The sequence below is a fragment of the Carcharodon carcharias genome, chromosome 8 (assembly GCF_017639515.1).
Source record: "Carcharodon carcharias isolate sCarCar2 chromosome 8, sCarCar2.pri, whole genome shotgun sequence".
Lineage (NCBI taxonomy): Eukaryota > Metazoa > Chordata > Chondrichthyes > Lamniformes > Lamnidae > Carcharodon > Carcharodon carcharias.
The window spans coordinates 64,933,950-64,960,878 of record NC_054474.1 but is presented as its reverse complement, the minus strand read 5'-3'; the positions used below and the strand labels follow the sequence as shown (position 1 = coordinate 64,960,878).

At 40.0% G+C, this 26,929-nt stretch overlaps 1 protein-coding gene across 4 annotated transcripts in view; it reads left to right on the top strand.

Moving 5' to 3' along the window:
* The window catches only part of ergic1 (endoplasmic reticulum-golgi intermediate compartment 1), a 96,995-nt gene that overhangs the window by 40,608 nt on the left and 29,458 nt on the right, over positions 1–26,929 (top strand). For all 4 annotated transcript variants that reach the window (XM_041193579.1, XM_041193580.1, XM_041193578.1 and 1 more), the window contains 3 exons: positions 18,168–18,240; positions 20,343–20,437; positions 24,798–24,922. In XM_041193579.1, coding sequence (XP_041049513.1) covers positions 18,168–18,240; positions 20,343–20,437; positions 24,798–24,922 — 293 coding nt within the window. The remainder of the gene's footprint in view (positions 1–18,167; positions 18,241–20,342; positions 20,438–24,797; positions 24,923–26,929) is intronic.

Below are 26,929 nucleotides of genomic sequence, written 5' to 3'. Positions count from 1 at the left end.
ATGTTGGTCCTAAAGAAAGTGAGTCTGGGGAATTAGTAATGGAAAATAAGGAAATGGCAGATGAATTGAACTGGTATTTTGCATCGGTCTGCACTATAGAGGATACAAGTAACATCTCAGAAATAGCTGGAAATCAGAAAATGGAAGAACTCTTGGCGGGTGGGGGTTATGGAATTACATTCACCAGGGAAGTGGTGCTGAGAAAATTGTGAGAGCTGTGGTCGTACAAATCCCTGGGTCCTGATGGACTCCATCCTCGGTTCTTAAAAGAAGTGGCTAGCGAGGTAGTTGTTGCTTTGATTTTAATTTTCCAAAATTCCCTCGATTTGGGGAAGGTTCCATTATATTGGAAAATTTTGACCAAAGGAGTTACATTCACTAAGGGATGGAGACAAAGCAGGAAACTACAGGCCATTTAGCCTAATGTCAGTCATAGGAAAAATGTTGGAAGCTATTATTAAAGATATTATAGCAGGGCACTTGGAAAAATTCAGGGTAATCAGACAGAGTCAACGTGGTTTTGTGAATGGGAGATCATGTTGACCAATTTATTGGAGCTCTTTGAAGAAGTAACATGAGTTAATATGGTAATCATCTTGTTAAAACTAATTGGTAGTTAAACAGGTGATGGGGCATTAATTATCCCAACTGAAAAGAATAAAAAGGTAAAACTGGAACACTTTGGGTGGGAGCTACTAGGAAATTAGTAGCTCTGAGGAGTTGTCTTGGAAATAAACCAGCTTTAACCAAGAGACCTGCCTGGATTAATTCTTCCACCACAACCTCTTATTGTGAATAACATGATAGCAGAGGATGAACTTTGAGCTTTGCTGATTGATTGCTGTACCTGAAGCTTTCTGTCTCAGTCATCTGAGGGAAAAGAAGTGTACTGTTGCTAACAATTTAAGTTATAGAAGGATGGTGCAAAATCGCAAGCTTTGACTATCCACCAAATTTTTCTGACTCTGAACCTTATCAGCAATGGAAGGCTGAAGCTGAAATGTGGACCCGGGTTACTGCTATACCCTGGAAGAAGCAAGGTATGGCTTTGGCATTATAATTGCCAGCCAAAAGTAAGATAAGAAGTAAAGTATTTTCAGAGTGGAAAGTAGATGATTTGGATCATGAAGAGGGATTAAACCATCTGATACAATTTTTGGATAAGTTCTACAAAAATGATGAGCTATTGGAAGCGTATGAAGCTTAGACGTTTAGGAAATCAGATGATCAGCCCATGAAAGAATATATCATGGATTTTGATTAATGGTATAGGAGACTACAGCGATTTGACCTCAAAACTCCAGAATCGGTATTGGCACTTAAATTATTGGACTGTGCTCACATTTCCCATGTTGATGGTCTTTTAGTACTAATAGGAGTTCAGTTCCGGGGGAAAGAACCTCTCTTAGATCAAATGGCTGCTATCCTAAAAAAATTTCTGGGGAAACAGTCATTCCCTGCCACTTTTTTAGCAAACGCGAACAACTATGCTGTAAAACAAAGGATAGAGGATTCGATGGTGACTGAATTTTGCAGTCGACCAAATATTAGACGAAGATTCCAATACAAAGATGGGGTTAATGACAAGAGGCCTGAAAATGGCTGTAATCATAGTCAGTTTGAGAGTCGGGCCAAAAAGCATGTCTGGGATGGTGACCGTAGACATTTAAACCCAAAAAATGCACGGGGAATGGTTAATCAGTGTTTTTGGTGTGATTCCCATTTCCATTACGCAGTGAACTGCCCACAGCGAAGGAATCGTGTTTTTGAAGTGACCCATGAGACGGTTTCATCTGAAACTGAAAATGATGATGGTGACTGCCATGATGGAATTGTATTGACCACTGAGAGTTTGAATCTGGTAATGAGTATCTTGATGATAGATTCCTTCAACTGTGCAGTTCTGGGCAGTGGTTGCACTTCTACAAAGTATGACATGGACTGGCTTGACTGCTATTTGGAGTCTCTTGATGAGGCAGACTGGCAGAAGGTCAACGAGTATGAAAGCTCTACCTGTTTCAGGTTCGGAGATGACAATACACTAACATCCTCCAAACAGGTGGTCCTCCCTTGTAAGATAGCAGGGATGAATTTGTACTGATGTGGTTTCTAGCAAGATACTGCTATTGTTGAGTCGATTTACGATGAAGAAGGCTCAGATGACACTAGATACGAAGAATGAAGGAGCAGTTGTGTTTGGAAAAAATGTGGATTTCCATTTTACTAGGCCAGGCCATTACTGCTTGCCACTAAGGAAGCCAGAGATTTCTCATCAAAAAGTTCATGAAGTTTTGTTAACTGCTGAGAATGAGAATTTGGTGGACAAAAAGGTGATCATTTGGAAATTACATAGACAGTTTGCACATCCAGCACCACAGAAACTGAAGACTTTGCTTCGAGATGTGAGAGTGGTCGATAAAGGATATCATGATCTTATTGAACAAATCACTGCTCAGTGTGAAATTTGCCTTAAATATTGCAAGACACCACTGCGACCTGTTGTGAGCTTGCCACTAGCCAGGGAGTTTAACCATGCAGTGGCAATGGACTTGAAAGTTTGGGATAAGGATAGGGGTATTTTTTACTACACTCCTTTGATATGGCAACCAGATTTCGTCTATCCATTGTGATACATGGTAAAGACAAAAGGACCATTGTCAATAAGGCCATGGAGAAATGGATAGGAACAGGATTAGAAACACCAATGAAGTTCGTCACAGATAATGGTGGGGAATTCGTCAATGAGGAATTTTGATGTATGTGCGAAAATTTAAAAATCGTAGTTATGCACACTGCAGCTGAGAGCCTGTTTAGTAATGGTCTTTGTGAAAGAAACCATGCTGTAATAGATGACGTGTTACATAAAATATTGGCTGATCAACCAGGTTGTAAACTGCAAACGGTGCTAGCATGGGCGATGCATGCAAAGAACTCTCTGCAGATGGTTGGGGGGTATAGTCCGTATCAGTTGATGTTCAGAAGAAATCCGAAGTTACCTTCAGTGTTGTCAGATGCTCCCCCTGCTCTAAAAAGGACTAGCATTAGCTCCACCTTTTCTGTTCATCTGAGCACTTTGCATGCGGGCAGAAAAGCCTTAATTTAAAGCTGAGGTTTCGGAGAAAATTCAGCGGGCCCTACGGCACTGCATAAAATCATCAGGAATATAGTTTAGACAAGGAAACATGGTATATTATGAAAGGGAAGGCCAGAAAGAGTGGAAAGGACCTGGCAAGGTTATAGGGAGTAATGGGGAAAGTGGTAATTGTGCAACACGGTAATCAAACTGTTAGGATACATTCTTCACAGTTAATTGATACTGACTATACCTTTACAGGTTCTGAACAGGACATAGAAAGTGAGGAGGCACCATGCCCTTCACATACACATTTGGTGGGTAGTTATGAGGAGCAGATGACAGCAGATACAGGGTTGACTGATAGTGAACAAAGTCATACTGAGGTACAGGACAACACTATTCACCCAAAAGGGCAATTACCCAAAGTAGGAACAAAAATAACATACATGCCAGAAGGGACCAGTGTGTGGAGGGACGCCACCATCATAGGGAGAGCAGGAAAGGCCACTGGTAAATACAAACATTGGTTAAATGTGCAGGATGAAGGACAAGACCTATCGATTGGCAAACTGAGGTAAAGACGTGGAAAACCAGAAAGTGCAGTATGAGTTCTGACAGTGGACCAGAAAGTGGTCGTAGCCCTAGAAAAAGATCATGGACCTGCGAACAGAGTTCTGTTCACGTGGGAGGACGATCATATAGTAGCAGCCCAGAAAGGAATAGGAAAGTGAGTAGAGGCCGTAGCTTAACAGGGAAGACTAGAGAGTGAGCCGGCAATCTCAATAGAAGTAGAAGTCCTTATGACAGAGAGGGATTCTAGTAGCTTCTAATAAATTGGAAAGTAAGCTGATAAAGGAAGGGAAACAGAAAGAGTTAGAAAGTTGGAAGGAATTTGGGTATATTCTGGAATACTTGACAGAGGACAGCCAGCTGTATCTCTCAGATGGATCTGTACAGAAAAGGTACTCCCAGACGGCACATATAAGGCGAAGGTGAGATTAGTAGCCCGAGGCTTTGAAGAGAGATTAGGAGATCAGGATGTCAGACTAGATTTGCCTACTGTGGGGAAAGTGAGTTTGAAGATTTTTTTAGCTATTTTGGCATCCTATTCCTGGGAGTGCAATTCGATTGATATAAAGGCTGCGTTTTTACAGGGGGAGAAGTTTCAACGGGAAGTTTTTTGAAACCACCCAAAGAAGCCGGGGATGTAGAAGGAAAGCTGTGGAAATTGAATAAGTGTGTTTATGGGTTGAATGATGCATCAAGAGTATGGTATTTTTCCCTTAGGTCTGTCTTGTTGGAAATAGGTTGCATTCAGTTAAAGGCAGATCCCGTGATGTTCTACTGGTACCATAAGGAGAAACTAGCTGGGATCTCTATCATGCATATTGATGATTTCCTGTGTGGAGGATCTGTAGAATTTAAACTATGGGTAATTGAGAAGATAAAGAAGGGATTCCAGGTCGGAAGTCAGGCCTCTAGGGCCTTTAAATACATAGGTTTAGACATTAAGCAGAGCAAGTCAGGAGTGACATTGAATCAACAATCTTATCTAGAAAATGTTAAATATATCCCAATAACTCGTGGTAGATCCTCACAAGAGGATCCTGCTACCAAGGAAGAAATGGAACAGTTGAGAAGTTTGACTGGGCAGTTGAACTGGTTGTGCACTCAGACTAGGCCTGACGCTAGTTATGATATATTGGAGCTGAGTACCATGATGAAGCATGCGACAGTTGAGCAAGTTCTGAGGGCAAATAAAACACTTTAAAACAAAAATAAATTCTGAGAGATGTGTGTTCAAGTTTCCAGCATTGGGTGACCCAGAAGATATGAGGTTGGTCATTTTTAGTGATGTTTCACATGCCAATCTTCCAGATAGGAACTCTAGCACCGCAGGGTTTATCATATTCTTGGTGGGAAAGAACGATAAATGTTGCCCACTGGCTTGGGAGGCTAAGAAAATGAAAAGGATAGTGAAAAGCACCTTAGCTGCTGAAACGTTAGCCTTAGTAGAGGCATTAGATAAAAGGTTGACTTGTATAATATTCTTGTCAATATATTGGACAAGGGGCTATGTGGGAAAAGTTTGCCCATAGAATGTTATGTTGATAACCGGTCTCCGGTCTCTTTGGGACAATGTTCAATCCATGAAAAGTGCCACGGAAAAAAGACGACGAATAGACCTAACCAACGTAAAGGAGATGTTAGAAGGAAAAGAGATCTCTAAGATAAAATGGGTTGACACAAGTCACCAACTTTCAGACTGTTTTACAAAAAGAAGTGCCTGTTCTAAAAAATTATTAAATGTGTTGGAAGAGGGGCGCCTTATAATGATGCAATGAAAAAAATTGTTTTTAGTTTTATAATTTTGGATTAATTCTTCCACCACAACCTCTTATTGTGAATAACAACATGTGCTGTGGATAAAGGGGAACTGGAAGATGTACTGTATTTAGATTACCAGAATGCATTTGACGAGGTGCCACATCAAAGGTTATTGTGAAAAAATAAAAGCTCATGGTGCAGGGTATAACATGAAAAGAAGATTGGCCAGCTAACAGGAAACAGAGGGTAGGTATAAATGGGTCTTTTTCTGGCTGGCAAGATGTAATGAGTAGTGTGTCATGCAAATCAGTGCTGGAGCCTCAACTTTTTACAATTTATATAAGTGACTTCGATGAAGGGACCGAAGATATGGTTACTAAATTTGCTTATGACACAAAGATAGGATAGTAAGATGTGAAGAGGACCCCAGGAGGCAACAGAGGAATAAAGTAAGCGAATGGGCAAATATCTGTGGGAAAAGGTGAAATTGTCCATTTTGGCAGGAAAAATAAAAAAGGAGCATATTTTCTAAATGGTGAGAGATTATAGAGCTCTGAGATGCAGAGGGATCTGGGTATCCTAGTACATGAATCGCAAAAGGCTCGTATATAGGTGCAGCAAGTAATCCGGAAAGCCAATAGAATGTTATCATTTATTGTGAGGGGAATTGAATACAAAAGTGAGGAGGTTATGCTTCAGCTTTATCGGGCATTGGTGAGACCACACCTGGAGTACTGTGTACAATATTGGTCTCCTTATTTAAGGAAGGATATAAATGTGTTGGAAGCAGTTCAGAGAAGGTTTACTAAACTACTGTCTGGATTGGGTGTGTTGTCTTATGAGGAAAGATTGGACAGGCTAGGCTTGATTCTGCCAATTCTTGCTATCACATGGAGTGAATTGAATTGGCTAAAGACTGGCATCTGTGATGCAGGGGACTTTGGGAGGAAGCTGAGATGGATCATCCACTTATCATTTCTGGCTGAAGATGGTTGGAAACATTTTAGCCTTGCCTTTTGCCCTCTCATGTTGGGTTCTGCCATTATTAAGGATGAGGATGTTTCTTGACCTCACCTCCAGTTAATTCATGACTAGATGTGGCAGACCTTTGGATCTGATCTGTTTTGTGGAATTGCTTAGCTCTGTCTGTTGCATGCTGTTTCTATTGTTTATCATGTGTAAGTCCTGGGTTGATTTTTAGGTTTGCTGCTCTACACTCCTCATTGAAACAGCATAATTACCTATCTTGATGATAATGCTAGAGTGAGGGATATGCCAGGCTGTGAGGTTTAAGGTTGTGATGGAACGCCTTTCTGCTGCTACTGATGGCTAACTGTGCCTCATAGATGCACAGTTTTGAGTTGTTAGATCTGTTCTGAATCTTATCCCATTTAGCATGGTGGTAGCGCCACACACATAATGTCCTCAGTGTGAACACGGGACTTTATCCCCACAAGGACTGTGTGGTGGTCACTTCTGGCCAATACTGTCATGGACAGATGTATCTTGGAATGGGTTGATTGGCAAGTGTGAGGTCAAGTAGGTTTTTCCCATTTGTTAATTCTCTCACCACCTGTCGCAGGTAAGTTCTTCAGGGTTTGGTCAGTATTGTTGCTACTGAGCCAGCTCTGTAATAGGCATTGAAGTCCCCCACCCAGAGCAAATGCTGTGCCCTTGTGACCCTCAGTGCACCTTCCAAGTGGTGTTCAACATGGAGGAGTACTGACTCACCAGCTGAGGGAGGGTGATAGATGGTAATCAGCAAGTGATTTCCTTGCCCATGTTTCACATGATACTATCAGACTTTGGGGTCCAGATTCATTGTTGAGGACTCCTATGGCAACTCCCTCCTGGCTGTATACCACTGTACCACCAGCTCTTGATAGGTCTATCATGCTGGTGGTACAGAACATATTTAGGGATGGTGATAGAGGGGCCTGGGACACTGGCTGTGCAGTATTACTCAGTCAGTATGGTTGTAGCTTAACTAGTCTGTGGGGCAGCTCTGCCAATTTTGGCATAAGTCCCCAGAAATAAGTGAGGAGGACTTGGCATGGTGTTCCTTTGCTGCTTCTGGTGCCTAGGTTAATTCTGGGTGGTCTGGTTTTCTGCTTATTCAACTTATTCAGCCAAACTGTTCCACTACAGTTAAAACACTGGTATCTACCTGCCAATGGAAAATTGCCCGAGTATGTACTGTCCACAAAACGGGCAAATCCAATCTGTCCAATTACTGTCTAGTCAGCCTACTCTTGATCATCAGCAAAGTGATGGAAAGTATTAAGATAAAAGCAAAGTACTGTGGATGCTGGAAATCTGAAACAAAAACAGAAAATGCTGGAAAAACTCAGCAGGCCTGACAGCATCTGTGGAGAGAGAAACAGAGTTAACGTTTCGAGTCCTTATGACTCTTCTACAGAGTTCTGTAGAAGAGTCATAAGGACGCAAAACGTTAACTCTGATTTTTTTTCTCTCCACAGATGCTGTCAGACCTGCTGAGTTTTTCCAGCATTTTCTGTTTTTGTTGATGGGAAGTATTGTTGGCAGGCTATCATGTGAAACTTGCTCAACAATAACCTGCTCACCAGTGCTCAGCTTCGGTTCCTCCAAGGGCACTCAGTTCTAGACCTTGTTGCAGTCTTGGTACAAACATGTAGAGAAGAGTTGAATTCCAGAGCTATGAGAGTGATGTCCTTGATATTAAGGCAGCAAAACTGAAGCCTGGGAATTGGGTTGGGGGGAAACTCTCCACTGGTTGGAGTCATGTCCAGCACAAAGGAAGCTTTTGAAGCTGTTGATTGCACTGTGGTTGGTCCCATTCTTGATCCCTCAAACACTGAAGACCTGGACAACATTCAGGCTTGGGCTAAGTGGAGAGTAACATTCATGTCATGCCATGCAAATGCCAGACAATGACCATCTCCAACAAGAGAAGTCTAACCATCTCCCCTTGATGTTAAATGGTATTACCATCACTGAATCCCCAACCATGAACATCCTGAGTGTTACATTGACCAGAAACTTCACGAGACCAGCCATATAAATACTGTGGCTACAAGAGAAGGTCAAAGGTTGGGAATTCTATGGTGAGTAACTCACTTCCTGGCTCCCCAGTATCTGTCCACCATATACAAGACATAAGTTAAGAGTGTGATTGGATACTGTCCGTTTGTTTTGATAAGTACAGCTCCAACCACACTCCAGAAGCTCAGCAAAATCCAGGACAACGTGGCCCTTTTGATTGGCAGCCTCCAGTACCAGTGCACAGTGGCAGCAATGAGAACCATATACAAGATGCACTGTAGCAACTTGACAAGGCATTTTCAGCAGCTCCTTCCAAACCCAGGACCTCTATTACCTAGAAGGACAAGGGTAACAGACGTATGAGAACCACTATCTGCAGGTTCCTCTCCAAGCCACACACCATCTTAACTTGGAACTATGTCACAGTTCCTTCCTCGGTCAAAATCCTGGAACTCTCTTCCTAACAGCACTGTGGACATACCTATGCCACATGGATTGCAGTGCTTCAAGATGGCAGCTCATCACCACCTTCCCGAGGGCAATTAGGGTTTGGCAATAAATGATGACCATGTCAGTGACACTGTCATCCCATGAACAAATTTTTTTAAAGAGACATGTCTACTCCTTGTTTTCCCGCCTGCTGGTTCCCCACTCACTGCCCCAGCCAACTTTTCACTGACTCTGTACTTGCTTGAACGCTGCTAATTTCTAACACCTTCCAGTTCTGATGAAAGATCATTGACCTAAAACAATTGACTGTTTCTCCCTCCACAGATTGTTTATCAGCATTTTATGTTTCTGATTCAGATCATGTTTGAGATAGTTAGTTTGTTAGAGTCTCGCATGTCTTGTGGCACATTAAGCAACCCACTTCTTCTACTGCTGTCTGTTCAAAGCAGGACATTTGCTTTCAAGGCAGTGTCATCTTGCCTTACTTCCTACATATCATGGCTTCCGTAGGTGATGTTTATCTTTTCACGTCAGTAACGGTCTTGGCTTTTCTCTGGGTTGTTTGCTTATTGATTGAATTTAGTTTACATGGACAGATTCTAAAGACTGATTCACAGCCCCTGACCATGAGTGTGAGTAGACTGCCTTTAGTCTGGCTCTTGCCTTTCCCCCTGTCAGGAGTTATACTCCTGCGGGCATAGCTACCTGGGTCATGGGAGAATGTAATCTTCCCAGCACATCAAGATGCAATCCTCAGGGAAGGGTAGCTCAGTTTGGAGACTCCTAAACACTGAGTTTCCATTTATGTCAGGCACCCAATACAGGAAAAAAAAATCTGAGCCTTCGTCAAAATCCATTTAATTGATTATCTCATTGATGTTTTTGGGGCCGCACTGTGTTAAACTTCACTGATTGCTTTCATACAAAGCAGTGACTTTGCTTCAAAAATATTGCTTCTTGATTAACTTAATATGATTGTTCCAGAAGCAGAATGCACAAAGCAGATAACTAAGAGTATAATTCTTGGCGAGACACGATACTTTAATATTTTAACTGAGCCCCTGGTGAAGCACGACCTTCAAAGTGCCCTGGATGGAGCAGGAAAACAGAGTTTTAAGGAAAATTCCATACCTCTTGTGCAATTTTTCTGGGCATCCAAAGAGCAGAATCTCTCTGAAGATCAGCGAAGTTTTTATCAATAGCGAGGTAATCAGAACACTATTTTTATTTCCATCATGCAGATAGATTTGGCGTGACCAATCTCTTGGTTAGCATTTGCTGTGGTAGTTGGTCAAAAGAGAAATCATTGTGAAGGTCTGCAAGTTCACTAGTATTAACATTTTAAAGGGCATGAGCTCATTTCTGGTGCAGTTAATTTAGGAATAAAGACAGTTGATTACCAAGAGTGGTGGTACTAAGTCAAATAACCCATATGAAAAAATTGATTATCTTTTTACAAAGTGCTGCATATTTTTTCCCCCCTCACAAAGTTAAAAGAAATCTCTTAATCATGTTCTGTCGAAGGGTCATGAGGACTCGAAACGTCAACTCTTTTCTTCTCCGCCGATGCTGCCAGACCTGCTGAGTTTTTCCAGGTAATTCTGTTTTTGTTTTGGGTTTCCAGCATTCGCAGTTTTTTTGTTTTTATCTCTTAATCATGTTGGTCCATCAGTCTTGAAAAAAATAAGTTTTCTGATGTACCTTGGTGCCCTAGGATGTTTTGCAATGTTAAAGGCACTTGCATAAATGCAAGTTGTTGTTATTCCTACATCTCTTCTCATGTTTCTGACCAAATGCTAAATCTAAATCCAGTGCAGCTACAGTCATGAGTCAAGTTCATATAGAGTGACCTAGTGATGAGACAATTGACTTTGTTATATTTGATTGGAACTGTAGAATTTTACGGAATGGGAGAGGAGTCCACTCAGTCCATTAGGCTCGTGCCAGCTTTTTGTTAAAACTAATTATTCCCAGTTAACTAGTTCCTGTGACTGGGCTACCCCAGTTGTAGACTTGTATCTAAACTATTCTCATTAAGCTCAGTATTTTCCTCTGCGTCACATGTTTATTCCTGTTTGCTGTAAAAGATAGGAATATCACTACCTCAGCACTCCATGTGACAGTTCCATGGTTCAACAACTCTCTGAATAAAGACATTTCTCCTGACCGTTTGACAATTGTAAATAGTCCCAATACCGTTATAAAAAATGTCTTTTTGAAAATTGAGACAAAAAGTAATCCTGAGATAAATCATAGAAAACAAAATTTCATGTGGTGTGACCATAGTAAATTGATGTGCCCTGGTCACTGAGTAACCAGAGGAAATCTTCTTTGGCAAAATCATTCACCATTTAAAAAAAACACTGCGTTTAAATCTTCTGATAGCCATCTTACCCCCTGTGGAAATAGGCACAGCCTTTCAAGCCTCTCCTGAAACTATAGCTTCCCATCCTTGACTTCATGCTGTTGGGATTTACATAGTATGCACTATCTATAGCTTTCATGTCCTTCCTGTAATGAGATGCCTGAAATTTTCACACAGTATCCTAATCATTGCCCTGTACAATTTTAATGTTGAGTCTTTACCTTTATGCCTTCATTTATAAAAACCCAGATAATGTTTCCTGTATGATACTATCAATTTTTTGTGATTAATTTTGAAGTAAAAACATGCTGTATTGTTTGCCTTAAATGTTTGTGCTTCTGTCTACTCACAGTGCGGTTACATAAATAGTGTTTAGTTATCGCAGTTGGATGGCGTAACCAAGCTTTCCTGATCTTTATTTCAGAAAAATCACATGATCTATAACTGGATGGTGGTGATGCATTAGGATTACTCATTTTTGACAGTTTGGTATCATGAGTCAGAATAGTTGGCTTGTAGTGACTGGTTAATGACTGTAAACTACACATCTCTTAATATTGTAAGACATTTCCTCCGTTCTGACGCACGTCATAACCCACATCTTTCTTGCAATGCAGTGACTACCTTCAAGGACAAAATAAATGGTATCCTTAAATCATTTATGCAGTGTGAAGTACACTGTTCTGAAATGAAAATTATAGTTAATAAGGAAAATTAAGTAGATTTACAATCCAAAACAAGAATGTAAATTGAATATTACCTGTATAAGAGCAAAATTCTAATTAACACCAGTATTGCTAGAAAAGTTTGTATATTTTTTTGAAAATTGAGACCAAACTAATCCTGAGATTAAAATGTAGAAAACAAATTTTCATGTTGTTTCCAAAATACACAAATAAGACTTTCGTAAATATAAGGTAGAGAACCGAAAATCCTTCACAGACCTGAGACTTTCATAAGAAAACACATGGTTGAAGAGGTTAGAGTTGCAAGAGTAATGATTAAAAGGGCACCTGATCTGCATTTTTCTCAAATGGATACAATTGGACAATATGGTTCCATAAAACATTAATTTTGTGAAATAAAATTAATCGTTTAGCTGCTGTAAGAGAGTGGTTCTGATGATGAAATGATGACATTTAGGAACTTCTGGTTTTTTAAGAGACCTGCATGAACTATTTGTTGCTACAATATTGATGTGTTGACAAACCAACAGTATTCTGAGAAGAGTCACACACTCAGGAATTTCTCAACTAAGAGGAAGTGTAAACGGTATAGTTCACTGTGAATCAATGATATACTATAGCCAAGACAAAAGCAAAATACTGGGGATGCTGGAAATCTGAAACAAAAACAAAAATACCTGGAAAAACTCAGTTATAGCCTCTGGTTTGTAGAGAGCAAGTGTCAAAGAGACTCTCTATCTTTATTTAATTGTTCAACTTTAGAAAACAGCTCTTAATGGTGGAGTAATAAAGTTCAATGTGCGAATTCTTTTATCCCTGTCCTCTAGATGGTTGCTCAAAAAAATTAAAAGCTACAGTCAATTGTATACTGTTCTTTACTTTTGAACGTGAGAAATAACAGTAATCTAAAATCTTTAAGTTGAAGGTACATGTGAAGAAAAATAAGGCAGATATAGCTTCATAATTGAAACAGAGTTCACAGTAGTTCTGGTCATGTTATTGGACTAGTAATCTAGAAGCCTGGATTTATAATTCGAAGAAAGTGAGTGTAAATCCTACCATGGCACTTTTAAGAGATTACATTGTTCACTGTTTCACCTCTTTCCTTTAAGAAATGAAATCTACTGTGCTTAGCCCATTGGGCCTGTACGTAATTCTAGCCCACATCTAAGTGGTTGACTCATTTTTAAACTGCCCTCTAATGTGGCTTCAGAAATCATTCACTTGTGTGAAGCTGCTACAACGAATAAGAATAAAAACTGAATGGAGCACTGGGCTATGATCTACGCATAGAATTAGGATGTAACAAAGGCGCATCCAGCCCAATCAAACCTGCAAAGCCCTCCTCACTAACAGCTGGGGACTGGTGCCAAAATTGGGAGAGCTTCCCCACAGACTAGTCAAGCTACCGCCTGACCTAATCATAGTCAGAATTTTACCTTTCAGCCAAAGTCCCAGCCACAGTCTTCCTACAGCAGCCCTGAGTATGTTCTATCCCAACTGCAGGCACTGCGTTATACAGTCAGGTGGGAGCAAGTCTTCAAAATTGTCTCCAGGCTCCATGAAATCTCAGAACCTCGGATCAGATGTGGGAAAGAAATTCTCCTGCTGTTTACTGCTTACCATCTTTCCTTAGCTGATGCATCGCTACTCCTCCATGTTAAACACCACTTGGAGGCACTGAAGGGAGGAGGGCACAGAATGTGCACTTGGTGGTGATTTGAGTAGTTTGGTGATATTGCAATTAATCCAGCTGGTTGAGTCTTCAAGTGGGGCTGGGTTTGCTGCATTTGGTGTAAGAGTCAACGCAACAGTATAACTGACTTGAGCTTGTCTTCACCAATCTGTCTATTGTAGATGCATCTGTCTGGGGCAGCATTGATCGGACTAACTCTATATAGTTGGTGTGCTGGCCAAGACCTAGTTTCACATTGGTGCTCTCCGTCATGTCTTTTGGCACTACCACTATGCAAAAGAGGATAGTATGTCACTGGATTAATAATCCGGGGAATGAGTTCAAATCCCACTGTGGCAGTTTGAGAAATTGAATTCAGTTTTAATGAATAAATAAATCTGGTCTAAAGATCAAAATTCCTCTCCAGGTTGCACAACATTCTGACTTCCACATATATCACTGTTCTGTCATTGTTGTTGGGTGAAACTGCCTACCTAACAGCATTGAGGGAATGCCTTCACCGTGTGGACTGCAGAGATTCAAGAAGGCAACCATGGGTGGGCAATAAATGCTTATTTTGTTAATGGTGCCTGCAATCTGAGAATTGTTTTGCACAACGAAGCCTCCTAAATCGTTATAATCTGAGACTGCATTGTGATGGTACAAGTAGTGTGATATGTTAATTAAATTCTATAATGCTATAAATTTTAAAATAAAACTTACTTTGATTCAGTATTTTTGTATTTTGTTTAATATTTTCTTACAAACATGCAATAAATGTATAACAGGTTTCTTTGCAATATTTTTCTTGTTCTTCAAGATTATCATTTCTTGACCATATGTTTCTCCATTTCCTTAAGGTTTGGTATGTTAATGATTTATAATTTTTTAAATTTTCATTCTGACATTTTTTATCCCTGTGATGATATAATTATGCATCAAAATAATTTTGAAGGGGGCTTTGGAGAAGTTGGGTCATTTTCATTACAACAAAGGAGTTCATAAGGTGATTTGATGGAGATGTTTAAAATTAGAAAGGGATGGGCAAAATGGCCAGAAAGGCACTGTTTCCAGTAGTTGAATGAGAAGACATAGATACAAATTTAAGATTAAGGATAGCAAACAGGCTGTCATTTACACATGACTTTTACAAAGAGTTGTGAGGCTTTGGAATTAGTTATTGAAGTAGAGGCCATGCCAACATTTAAGAATATGTTAGATTAGGTGCTTGAAGGGAAGGGGAGTAAGAAAATATGGAACAGGGAGGGCATGTAGAATTGGGACTGCTCCTCATGAGGATAAACACCAATATGGCGTGAGTAGGCTGAGTGACTTGTTTCTGTGTCATAAATCTATTTACATATTTTAGACGCTTGTAATTAGTGTGGTGTCTTTTATTGTGTACTTAATTGAGCTTGGCTGGAATTTTCCAGCCCCCACCCCACCCCAACTCCACGCGGCAGGTTTCCCTGCGGCAGGGCCAGCTAGCCATTGAAATCTCCGTTTGTGCTGGTGGGATCTTCCGGTCCTGCTGATGTGAAGGGCTGGAAAATTCCAGCCCTTATATTTGATCTTCTCATCAGATGATGAAACACGGGTACACACTTAAACTTACACCAAGGAGACATACAATTTATCGACTTTTTTTACCCTTCTAAAAGCTGAGGTTTAAAGCAAGAGTGGGCACTGACATTTTCTGTCCAGACCATTCTTCCTGTTGTGCTCTGACATTCCACTCCAATGATCTCATGAGTGAGTGCTGCCCACTGCTCACCGTTTTAGTTCATGTCACTGAAGGGGAATTTCAGGAAGCCACACCAGGGGGAGTTCCACAGTAAGCATTAATTCCCAGGCTGTGTCAAACCAGCAGCAACTACAACATATGAACTAAGCATAGTAACAAAGGGGCTGGCAGAGATTCTACCAAGTAGCCAGATTTTCCTTCAATATCACTTGGGATTTACTTGACAATCGAGAGAAATACAGTTTCCTTCAAGACAATTTATTAAGTTGTGTCATGAGTTCTGAAGATTTCCTTTAAACCCATCCACATATACCTAACACATTGCTTAGGTTTTTACAAAATTCTTTGGGACTTTCAGCCAGCAATATGTCTAACTGATTTCCGAACAGTTGCACATACTGTTATGCAGAGAGACTAGAGAAGCTGGGGGTGGGGGGAATGTTGGTTTCTTACAGCGGAGAAGGTTAAGGGGACAGTTAGTAGCAGTTTTTTAAAATCATGAAGGGTTTTGATAGAGTAAATCAGAGTAAACTATTTTCCTGTGGAAAAAGTGTTAGTAGATTTGAAATAATTGTCAAAAGAACCAGAGATGAAGGAGTGGTGGAAGCAGATTCAGTGATGACTTTCCAAAGGGAATTGGATGGTTGAAAAGGAAAAATTTGTAGGCTAGGGGAAAAGGGCAGGGATGAGGGGTTAATTAGTCAGCTCATTCAAGAGTTGACACAGACATGCTGGATCGAATAGCCGCCTCCTGTGCTGTACCATTTCATCATTCTGTGATGCTGGTCTTGCTGTCCATGGCCAAAATGATTTTTTTTAGTGTTATTTTGTTGCTAAGGATATCTAAATAGTAGTTGGATCTGGCTTCAGTGATTTGCACAAAATGGTAGTGATGAAGAGTGTCATTATACCTTAGCCTGTGGAACATCTCTGTAACCATGATATTTACTTCTATTGGAACCATTGTTTAGGTAATATTAAATTGTATGGTACTGCCATAGTAGTTACTTTATCACAAATATTGTTTTCACCCTGTGTCAGACACCTAAATCTAAACCCTAATTATTGCAGTGAGCTTTTGGCTTTGTGGTAGCATTCCTGCTTCAGAACCAGAAGGTGCAGAGTTTGAGTTTTGCTCCAGGCATCCCTGGCAAGTAGAGACTGCAGTCCCAGCTCTGAATTTTGGCTTGACACCCAGGATTCTTGATCCGTCCCTTTGTTCATTTCATGGGAGCCCATTAAAAACCTCTGCTGTTATAGAGTTAACCACCTTATTGGCTTGTACAAAGATGGTTACATCCATGGAAGGAGTTCGTTAAACTGTTAATTGGTCTGAAACTCATTCCATTGCTTCACACTGTTCTCCATGGGAAGAGTGTGAAGATATGAATTAATTATTCTTTAATGCCAAAATAACATTGATAATCTTGTGTAATATGAGTTAATGATGTGAGGGAAATGGTTGAAATTCAAACCTTGACACCAGTACAGTCCATTGTGTGTGAAGTTTCTATATTTGAGGATTCTTTTTGGCACCATGGGAACCTTGGGTGGCGAGCCTTACATATTGCATGCGAAGACTTGAGTACTTGTGCTTCTTCATAGACGTTACCATTGTCTATCCATTTTGCTGCTAGAATTTGCAAATCATTTACCTTACACTTTTACAGTACCAAGGGTGTTGGCCCCATTCCACTATTTGAAAGGATTGCTTCTTAACATTTAACCACAGTTTTGACCAACCTTGCTTATTTTTGGGCACTTGACATACAAGGCAAGCAGCTAGAGGATTGTGGATAAGTTCATATGAAGAAAATCTTTGGGCCAGCTGTCCCTGAATGTTTGCCCAAGTGCCCAATGGTCTAGTCAAAACTGACTGATGCACCATGTATTTATTTTACGTAGTTGTTTGAAAATGAATAAAATTTTGGTTTGTCCAGACAAGCCAATGGATTTTTATCTTGTGGGGAAATTGGATTTGGGAGATATTTTGGTTTTGCTGAATCTTATCAAACATTGGTATAGTTGATTAAGAGAAAGAAACAAACCTTGCATTTACATAGCAATTTTCACAACTTCGGAACCCTCAAAGTGCTCTGTAACCAATGAAGTAGTGTAGTTATTGTTGTTGTATAGGGTAGGGGATGAAAGGAGAGTTACTCACCAGCTCTGACAGCCTGAAAAGCAAGCAGTCCTCCATGTGCCAAGTGACATCTGTTTGTTTGATCCTACATTTCCAAGATTTTATTGGTTAGCTGTGTTTTTGCTATTGTCTGAGCTTTAGCAGCTCAACTACAGTATGCTGTGGCACATTCCACTGCATTAATTTTATATGATGGTTCACTACACTAATGAATAATTGAATTAACATCAGAAAAGTAGAATCACATGAAACATTGCTTCTCCAAATCAAACTGATACTGCCACTTGTTTATGGGCTTGTTTAATTCTCCCGTCTTCAGAGTAACATGAAAATGAGACATTTGCAGCACATAATGGACCCAGGATCCAGGATCATAAAACTTTTACAAACAATTTGTTTTTAGTCTTTACAGAGTTTTAATGCAGGTCAATATACTGATAATGTTTTAATGTTTTACTTGTTTATTCACCTGACCCTTACTTTCAACCAAGTGACCAGTTAGTCAGCCTTTATTGATACAGCAAAGCACTGTGAGTCTTTACTACCATTTATAAATGATGGGGGTCATAAAATTATGGTTTGTAGAATATCTCACTCTGTACAATGACTATATATTCTGCATTTTGAACAAAATAACACTGGAGTTTGTTTTTAAATGCATTCATTTGTTTTACAGTTTCCATCTGTTGTTGCGTGTTCATGTTGTTCCTTTTCTTGTCAGAACTGACTGGCTTCATTGCGACTGAAATGTAAGTATGACAGTCTGTCCGTAAACTATTACAGTTGCTGCAGTATTGATTAAAACCCTTCATTTGCAGGAGAAAGCTTAATGCATAGGGCTCAATTAAATTTACCATTGCTCATTACTGTTGACTCTTGGGTTGCTAGGAGTTCAATGGCTTTTCATCCTCCCTGGGTTGTTTATCGCTAATAAATAAAACTTACTCTCCCTCCTTCTTTCTGTTCGTTTATTGCAAAGGTCTTAGAAAAAATCTCTACATCAGGTGTGTTTTTATAGAGGATAGATACGCTTAAGAACAAGAGAAGGCCATTCAGTCTCTTGAACTTGCTCCGCCATTTAATTGAATCATGGTTGATCTGTATCTTAACTCCATTTACCTGCCTTCATTCTGTAGCCCTTGATCCCTTTATATTACAAAACTCCATCAATCTCAGTTTTTAAATTTTCAATTAATCTAACCTCAACAGAATTTTTTTTTGGGGGTGGGGCTGGATTGCGATGGATGATGGAATTCCACTCATCTTTGTGTACTTTGTGCAGAAGTGCTTAGCTCTAATTTTAAGATTTTCCCCTTTGCGCTAGTCCGATCCCTGATGTGCAAAAAAGAAAGACTGCAAATTTTTTACAATCCTTTACATAACATTCCATTTTAAAAAAAAACAAAATGCACCCTTCCCGTACATTAGTTATAATTTTAGTTCTGTTGGTGTAGCACCAGATCTGTAGTCAAGTTTAGCAGCTGGGATCATCTCTCTAAGCATCATAATAAGTGGGTAAATGTTGTGTTTACTGTGACACTTAACATCTTGGGGACACTAATGCGGCAGCGATTCTAGCAATCTCTCATCCTCCCCCCATCTCCCCAGCCCCCCACACACATACCACAAAGTTTAGTTTAGTATAATTTTTCCATACTCTTTATCCTTGATACTGCTAATTCACTTAGTATAAACAGAATTAGAGCAGAGTAATAGCTGATAGAGCTGGAGGAGTGGAGCAGGTTCCTATAGTATTTCAGTGACAGCTTTTCCTCCTGACCCAAGATTTCAGTTTTGACTCTGTGTCGATTTAAAAATCAAAGACCTGCTACCAGCGTTGAAAGACAGAGAGGAGATTAAAAAGTCATCACCAAGTTTTGACTGAAATAGTGACAGTTTCCATTTAAATGTCAAAGTGTCGAGCAAAGGTTAATAGAAACGTGCTCAGTGATGCAAATACTTTTAAGGAAAAAGAAAGCTCTTTAAAAATCAAGCTTTGTTCCTGTAACTTTCAATTAAAGTTTTGCATATTACTTGTTTTGAAATGTTTAGATCGCTTTTGCTGATGAGAATATGACTTGCCCTGAAGTCAGACATCTTATGCACCACACATTACACACAATACCTTGAATAAAGATATCTATTTGCTTTCTGATGACACTTTTTTCCCTTTATTTGAAATGTTGTCTTCGTTTTATTTTTTGGCTTCTCATAATTGGATTCCAGGGCACTGCTGTGCTATAATTTCAAATTTTAATCCCGAGCCTCAGTAGCTCCTTTATCATTTTATGTACATCCCACGTATGCTTCATTGTTACTGGGAACAATGCAGAGTCATCAGAAAATAATTTGAATTGTAGTTTGACTTGGTCATGCCAAGAAACCAGCTCAAACAGTTATGGAATTTTGTGTAGCCAAATTGAAGGTGTGGAGCTGTAAATTAATTATATTAATTGCTACACCAGAGAGATGTCGCCCAGATGAGTACACTTGTCTGCATTGCACTAGAATTGTTTGTTAATTGTATATCAATTGTGTCTAATTATATGGAGGATTTTTTGGGATTTTGCTTGAGCACATATAGAGACATTGATTTTGTTAGTTCAGTTTAATTGTTCAGTAACAAAAAAGTTATTGAAACTGTGTGTGGCTGAGTTAGGAGGTATATGCCTGTAAGTTTCACTGTAAATAAATGTAAGACTGAGTAAATATTGGCTCCACTACATTATATAACATTAGTTGGGAAAATGCTACATTTCTTTCTATCTTTGGTGTTGCCTACTAGAACATTTAAATCATATTTTCTTATTGCCAAATGTTCTTGGAATGAACGGTTGCCATTTTATTTCAGAGTGAATGAATTGTACGTGGATGACCCTGACAAGGACAGTGGAGGAAAAATTGAAGTAAATCTAAATATCAGTTTACCTAACCTTTCATGTGATGGTGAGTATAAGTAACCATGAATGAACAAAAACAGGAAGGAATGATAAGGTCAGTTTACCCTTTCTTTTATGTCTGAATATGCAAAGCCTCTGGGGCTAAACTTCATCTGTACATCAGAGTTGATTTCAAGTCTGCATCACTGCTACTTGTTAGGTCACCATTCTGGCCTTTGTATTTTCTTGAGCATTTTAGCCGAATCTGCCATTACTATAGAATGCATTCTATTCTCCTTGTAAACTACTCTAAACGTGAAGCAATTACTCATTTTTTAAGTTGTGTTTGGTTTAGTTTCCATAACTGATAATTCCACTTCTCGGTTTCTTGGTTAGGAAGGAAGAACATTTTCAAATCTGTCTCATTCCATTTCATACTTCAAGAAGAAAACTCAGATCATGAGTTTACCCTCTTCTCATCGGTTCCTTGCTGCCCTGTCCCCATTGCCCTCTTTACAGTGAGAATCAGTTAAATACATCTTTGTACTCTTCATACATGTTCTATGCTGTTACCATTTGCAGAGTCGTTAATGTTTGTTGCGAAAGAAATCAGGATTTCCGGCATTGCCGAGCTTAACCTCCTGAGGTCAACCCAGAAATGCCCTGCCCTCTTTTGGGCATTTTTGAACTGCACAGAACCTGTGTGCAAGTGCAATATTGTGCTCAGAATTCCTTCCTTCCTTCATTCTCTCCCATGCCTAGTGGCATGTGGGGCAGAAGATGCATGTGCTTTTGTCCGTTTCCATGACGACTTTTTCCTGGAACAGGTCGCCAGCCTGTCGCCAGAGGCTATAGCTTGAGGGGCACCACTCCACATCAAGCATGGCTGACCAGAGGACTCTCCCGCTCTTATCGCCTGCCATGGGTGTATTGGAAGGATTTTCAGGTTGATAATTAGTCTGTTTGGCCGCATAATGAATGTACCTTCCATGACCATTGTGTCCTGATGTGTGACTTGAAGCCAGAGTATAGGATTCTGAAATCCAATTTAACATTAATTGTAAGACCCTGGGTCTTACCAAAAATGAAGCCACTCTGGATATGAGTATGTTTAGACAAGGTTTACAAATTTATTAAGTTATCAAAACAAGTACAACAGAAGGGACACTCAGTGGTCTCAGCCGATTCATCATGGAATACTGTCCTCGGTTGGCTGGGGTACTGTCTTTTCCAGAATTCTTCTTCTGTCTTCTTTCTGCTTTCTGCACACTGTACCACTGAAACAGGCCTTATTAACCATTTCCAAATCACAACCACAGGCTGACCAATGGCAACCCTGAACGCTGGTTCAGGCAGTGCATGATTAGATTCCAATTGGTTAGGTGAAGCATGTACAGTGCATGGTCACCTCCTGATGTCCATTCTTCCATGATAGGAATCAAGATTAGCTCATTGTCTCAGATTTTAGTTACTTAGTGTAAATTCCTAGTTAAATCAGACACTTACTGCAAAAATAAAACTACCTGGAAAACTGAGTTTTTCCAGGTATTTTTATTTTTGTTTTGGATTTCCAGCATCCGCAGTTTTTTGCACTTATCTTATTGCGTCAGTGTGTGTTGTTGATTAGATCAGTCGCTTTTAAATGTCTGCTTTCTGGAGGCCTCCTGTTGGGTGATATGTTTTACTGTGGTTGTTGTGTTTGGAATGGCTATAATACTTTTGAAAACAAATTGTAAAGTTATTTATAACTTTTAAACAAAGCAATATCAAACTAATACAGAGAATTACACAGTGGACAATATTTAAAAATCAAGTGTGTGTAACATAATGGATAGAAATCATCAGTATTTACAAGGTGGGCTAGGTAGAATATTCTTGTACATTCAGCTGATAAAGTTACGAGTGATAAAAGTCAAAAGAGATTGTATATTTCCAAAACTAATCACCCACTAATAGAAGTTAAACCTAATACAAAAATTACATTTAGATATTTTGATTCTGTATTATAACTACACTAAACTCCTACAAGAGCTTGTGGCTCAGAGGCAGGGACACTATGCACTGTGCTAAAAGACCACCTGTCTCAGGTTAGGGTAGATAAGAAGAGCATTGATCATGTGTGCCAGACATGATCTTGCAGGATAAATTATTGGGTGGAGCAAAACCAGGAGCCAGTCGCAGAATGAAAGGATTCTCTGATCAAAATGGATTCAGCTATTCTTTTCTAATATTTTATGGTAAATGGTTAGTATGTTACAAGTGTGTAAACAGTTATTCTTGATGGTATTTCATCAAAAGGTCCCTAATTAAATGAGGCATAAGCAAATTAATATTCCTGCACATCGAGCTGTTATAACCCCTCATTAAAAAACACCTTATTCCACATTATTACTCAAAGAAAGCTGATCTGTGTTTGTACTGATGGTCAACCTTTGCAGAGTTGTATCAGCATTTACTAGCTGGAGTCATTTGATGTTGTCGCAGAATGACCCAAAATCCCCTTCTATGCATGTAAGCATCAAAGCTTGTAAGCATGTGCAATCTTGTGGGTCCTGCACTGCCTGGCTCATCTTCCAAAATTGCCTGAGAATTCCTCCTAATTTGCATGTGTGCACAGAGGAACTTGTGTGTATGTGCAGTCGTGTGGTTTCTTGCTGGGTTGTAATGACATTGTTCTTAGTAGTGTTTGCACCTTCAAGGTGGGGGTGGGGGTGGGGGGGAACGGTGATATGCTATGGAGACCGCTTATGTAAATTTTAGTAGGGAGACTAGTTGGTGCACAATATATCTTCAAAATCAATGTAAAATATACTGGAAAAAGTGATGTAAACAGCAATGGCACGTGCTTGACGATCATTGTTAGTTTGACTACTGTTCTATCAACTCTTGGCATAAAAATCAAGTCAATTGCAGCAACATTTAATGCTTAAGGTATGTGTCATCTTTGCATGATACAATTATTTTTGGCTTACAAGATAGAATTGTAGTAGCCTTCAAAATACTGGAAACTTACCAAAAAAATGATTGATTCAAAATTGGGGAGGGGGTTGGGGTTACATGCTTCTAAGACTACCTTAAGAAATAATTCTCACTTCAGTGCTCATGTTCTCTTAAGAAATTTTTAAACCTGCTGTTAGAAAATTGCCCTTTTGGACACTGATGTGACTACGTTGAGGGAAGAATTAGTTATTGCCAACATTTTAAGTTGTCATAGTTTATGCAGTACCTCACATTCAATCTAACTAATTACTTTTGTACATTATTGCCAAGATCTTTGGGTTTAGGTTTACACAGAAAAATAAACCAAATTGTAATATTTGGCCCCCAAAGCAATTAAGTTATCCAGTCCCCCCCTTCACTGGCCTATACTCTGTTGTTTTTGAGACGTTTGTGCTTTGGAGTCTGATAATAATTATGGTTATTCCTAAGCTATTTATTTTAGGCCAAATATAGTTAATTTTACAAGAGGTAAATGCAATCTTCCATAGCCTGAATTTTTGCACTCACTGGGCGTGGGCGATCGGCGCACCCAGAAGCGGACGTGAAATGCACTTCCACCTGTGATTGGCCCCTAGCCGCTATCTTACGCTGGCTGGCCAATTAATGGCTAGCCAGCGTGAAACGCGCTGGAGAAAGGCTCAGCACTGCTGTTGGGGGTGGACACCGATGTCTCTGCGGGTTCTGGTGAGCGCTTCCAATGAACTCCTTGAAGGCAGACAGATGCCTCAGGGAGCTGAAAGCCTCTAAATAATAAGAGAGCCCAAAAATGTCGCAGAAAATGTCCATGCAGCACGATCAAGCACTTGAAAGCAGATCTCATTAAATACCTGGGGACTGTTTTTATTTTAAATCCTAATGTAGATTTCATCCTGCCCTTGGATGAGGTTTCATCAAAAATGTAAAGGCCACCAGGCTGATTGGCCCGTCTGCCAACCATAAAGTTGGATGGGCCATGAAAAATCGTTACAGTTGGGCTGTTAATGGGCTTAATTACCCTCTTAATTGTCGGCGGGTGCTCTTTTGACTTTTGCATGTGCCCACCAAGCAAAATATTGTGCAGGTGCGTGATGACGTCGGGACCCTCGCCCAACGTCATCTCATGCAATTTCACCCCCATTCAGGTCAGGCACGTGCCTGCCTGCAGGACATAAAATTCTGGCCCATGTGTATTCTTGCCAATGTTTTATTGTGTCAATAATGCACAGCTAGAACTCTTACTTACTACTTTGTACAACGAGAGGTAGAGCATTAATAATTAGCTCCTGGTTATTTTAGGACTAATTGAATAGTTATTTTAGTCCATCAAAAACTAACTTCAGAATTTTAAGTAGACAGTATAGTTAAAGTTATTTTGAAAGTTTTGAGGACTTCTGTTTCATGTTTGAACAGTTTGTAGCAGTTTGTTTATTTTAAAATCTTTTTTTCAGTTGTTGGACTAGACATTCAAGATGAAATGGGACGACATGAAGTTGGCCATATTGATAACTCTATGAAACTTCCTCTAAATAATGGTCAAGGCTGCAGGTTTGAGGGACAGTTCAACATTAATAAGGTAAGTTTGAAAGAAACAGACTTCAGGATGTTTCACGAAAATTGAAGTCTGAAAAACCTTCGTACGTGCTCAAAAATTTAACGATTATGTCCAAACACCTGCTTAAATGCTACAACAAAGATAAAAGAAGATAAATACAATGTTTGTCACATGTTTTTCTGTATCTGGGTTTTGTATTTAAATATGGTCACTTCCCTGGTGTTGGGGGGATAGGATCCTGTCTTGTTCCCACTAATTTGCATCCAAACTCCAAAGCACTGGTAAACCAGCAGAAAAGATTGAGGAATTTGAAGCATAATTGGCTTGCATCAAAACCATTTATGTTTGTGTTTCTCATGATCTTTTGTGCTGGTTCAAGATTCATTTTGTCTGGATCAGGTTCCGCACACATAACTGGCCATGTCCCCAGACTGACATTGCGAGATTCCCCTGATTGCACTGGTAGGGAAATCTCTTTTAGGCTCATAGTCGTGTTTTTTTAAAAAGGTTTTCCAAATACTTAATTTACAAAGAAACTGGCTAGTGTACAACTAGGGAGCGTTCCCTCCGGGACACCCTGGTCCACTCCTCCATCACCCCTACACCTCAACCCCCTCCCACGGCACCTTCCCATGTAAACGCAGAAGCTGCAAAACCTGCCCCTACACTTCCCCTCTCCTCACCGTCCAAGGGCCCAACACTGCTTTCAAGTAAAGCAGCACTTCACTTGCACTTTGCTCAATTTAGTCTACTGCATTCGCTGCTCCCAATGCGGTCTCCGCTACATTGGAGAGACCAAACGCAGTCTGGATGACCGCTTTGCAGAACACCTTTGGTCTGTCTGCAAGCATGACCCAGACCTCCCTGTCGCTTGCCATTTCAACACTCCACCCTGCTCTCTTGCCCACATGTCTGTTCTTGGCTTGCTGCATTGTTCCCGTGAAGCTCAATGCAAACTGGAGGAACAGCACCTCATCTTCCAATTAGGCACTTTACAGCCTTCCGGACTGAATATTGATTTCAAAAATTTTAGATCATGAACTGTCTCCTCCATCTCTCCCCCCCCACCCCCCCCCCCCCCCGCCCCCCACCCCCTTTTCGATCCCCCCCTTTTTCCAATAATTTATATAGGTTTTTCTTTTCCCACCTATTTCCATTATTTTTAAATGTATTTCCATCCATTGTTTTAGCTCTACCTTATAGCCTATTTCGATCCCTTCCTTCCACCCCACTCCCACTAGGGCTATCTGTACCTTGCTCGTCCTGCTTTCTACCCTTAATGTCACCCATTATCACATTCCTTAGATACACCGTCAACACCTCTTTGTCCTTTTGTCTGACATCTTTTGGCTATCCAGCTCTACCTGTCCCAACCCCCCTAAACCAGCTTATATTTCACCTCTTTTCTATTTTTCCTTAGTTCTGTTGAAGAGTCGTACGGACTCGAAACGTTAACTGTGTTCCTCTCCGCAGATGCTGTCAGACCTGCTGAGTTTTTCCGGGTATCTTTATTTTTGTTTTGGATTTCCAGCATCCTCAGTTTTTTGCCTTTAAACTATTAACTGGTTCAGTTTTTTAATGTAATTTTCATTGATTTTAAACCTGGTTACTCATAAGCGGAAGACTGGACACATAAATGCTTATTTTTGGTGATAAACCCCATTTTCAGCTACACAGATAAAACTGCACCAGGTTACCACTCCTGAGTACATCAAGAAGTTCTTTTCGTGGAAAGGAAAAAGTGGTTACACTCTATTGCTTTGGGTCACAGATTTTAGTTTGTGATTATGCAAATTAGTTTTAGCGGAAACTTAACCAAATGCATTTTGGATCCAATTTCATGATTGCTCACCAAGTGGGAACTCTACCTCAAAGAGTTTGTAACCAATCACAGCTTTTTAAAAAAAAAAGCCTACAAAGCATGCCCCAGACATAAGTTGCATGGATGTTTCAAATTGTTTTTTGAATTGTAGACGTTAAGGGAGGAACCAAACTGCATAATCACAGGAGATTTGTTTCATTTAATGT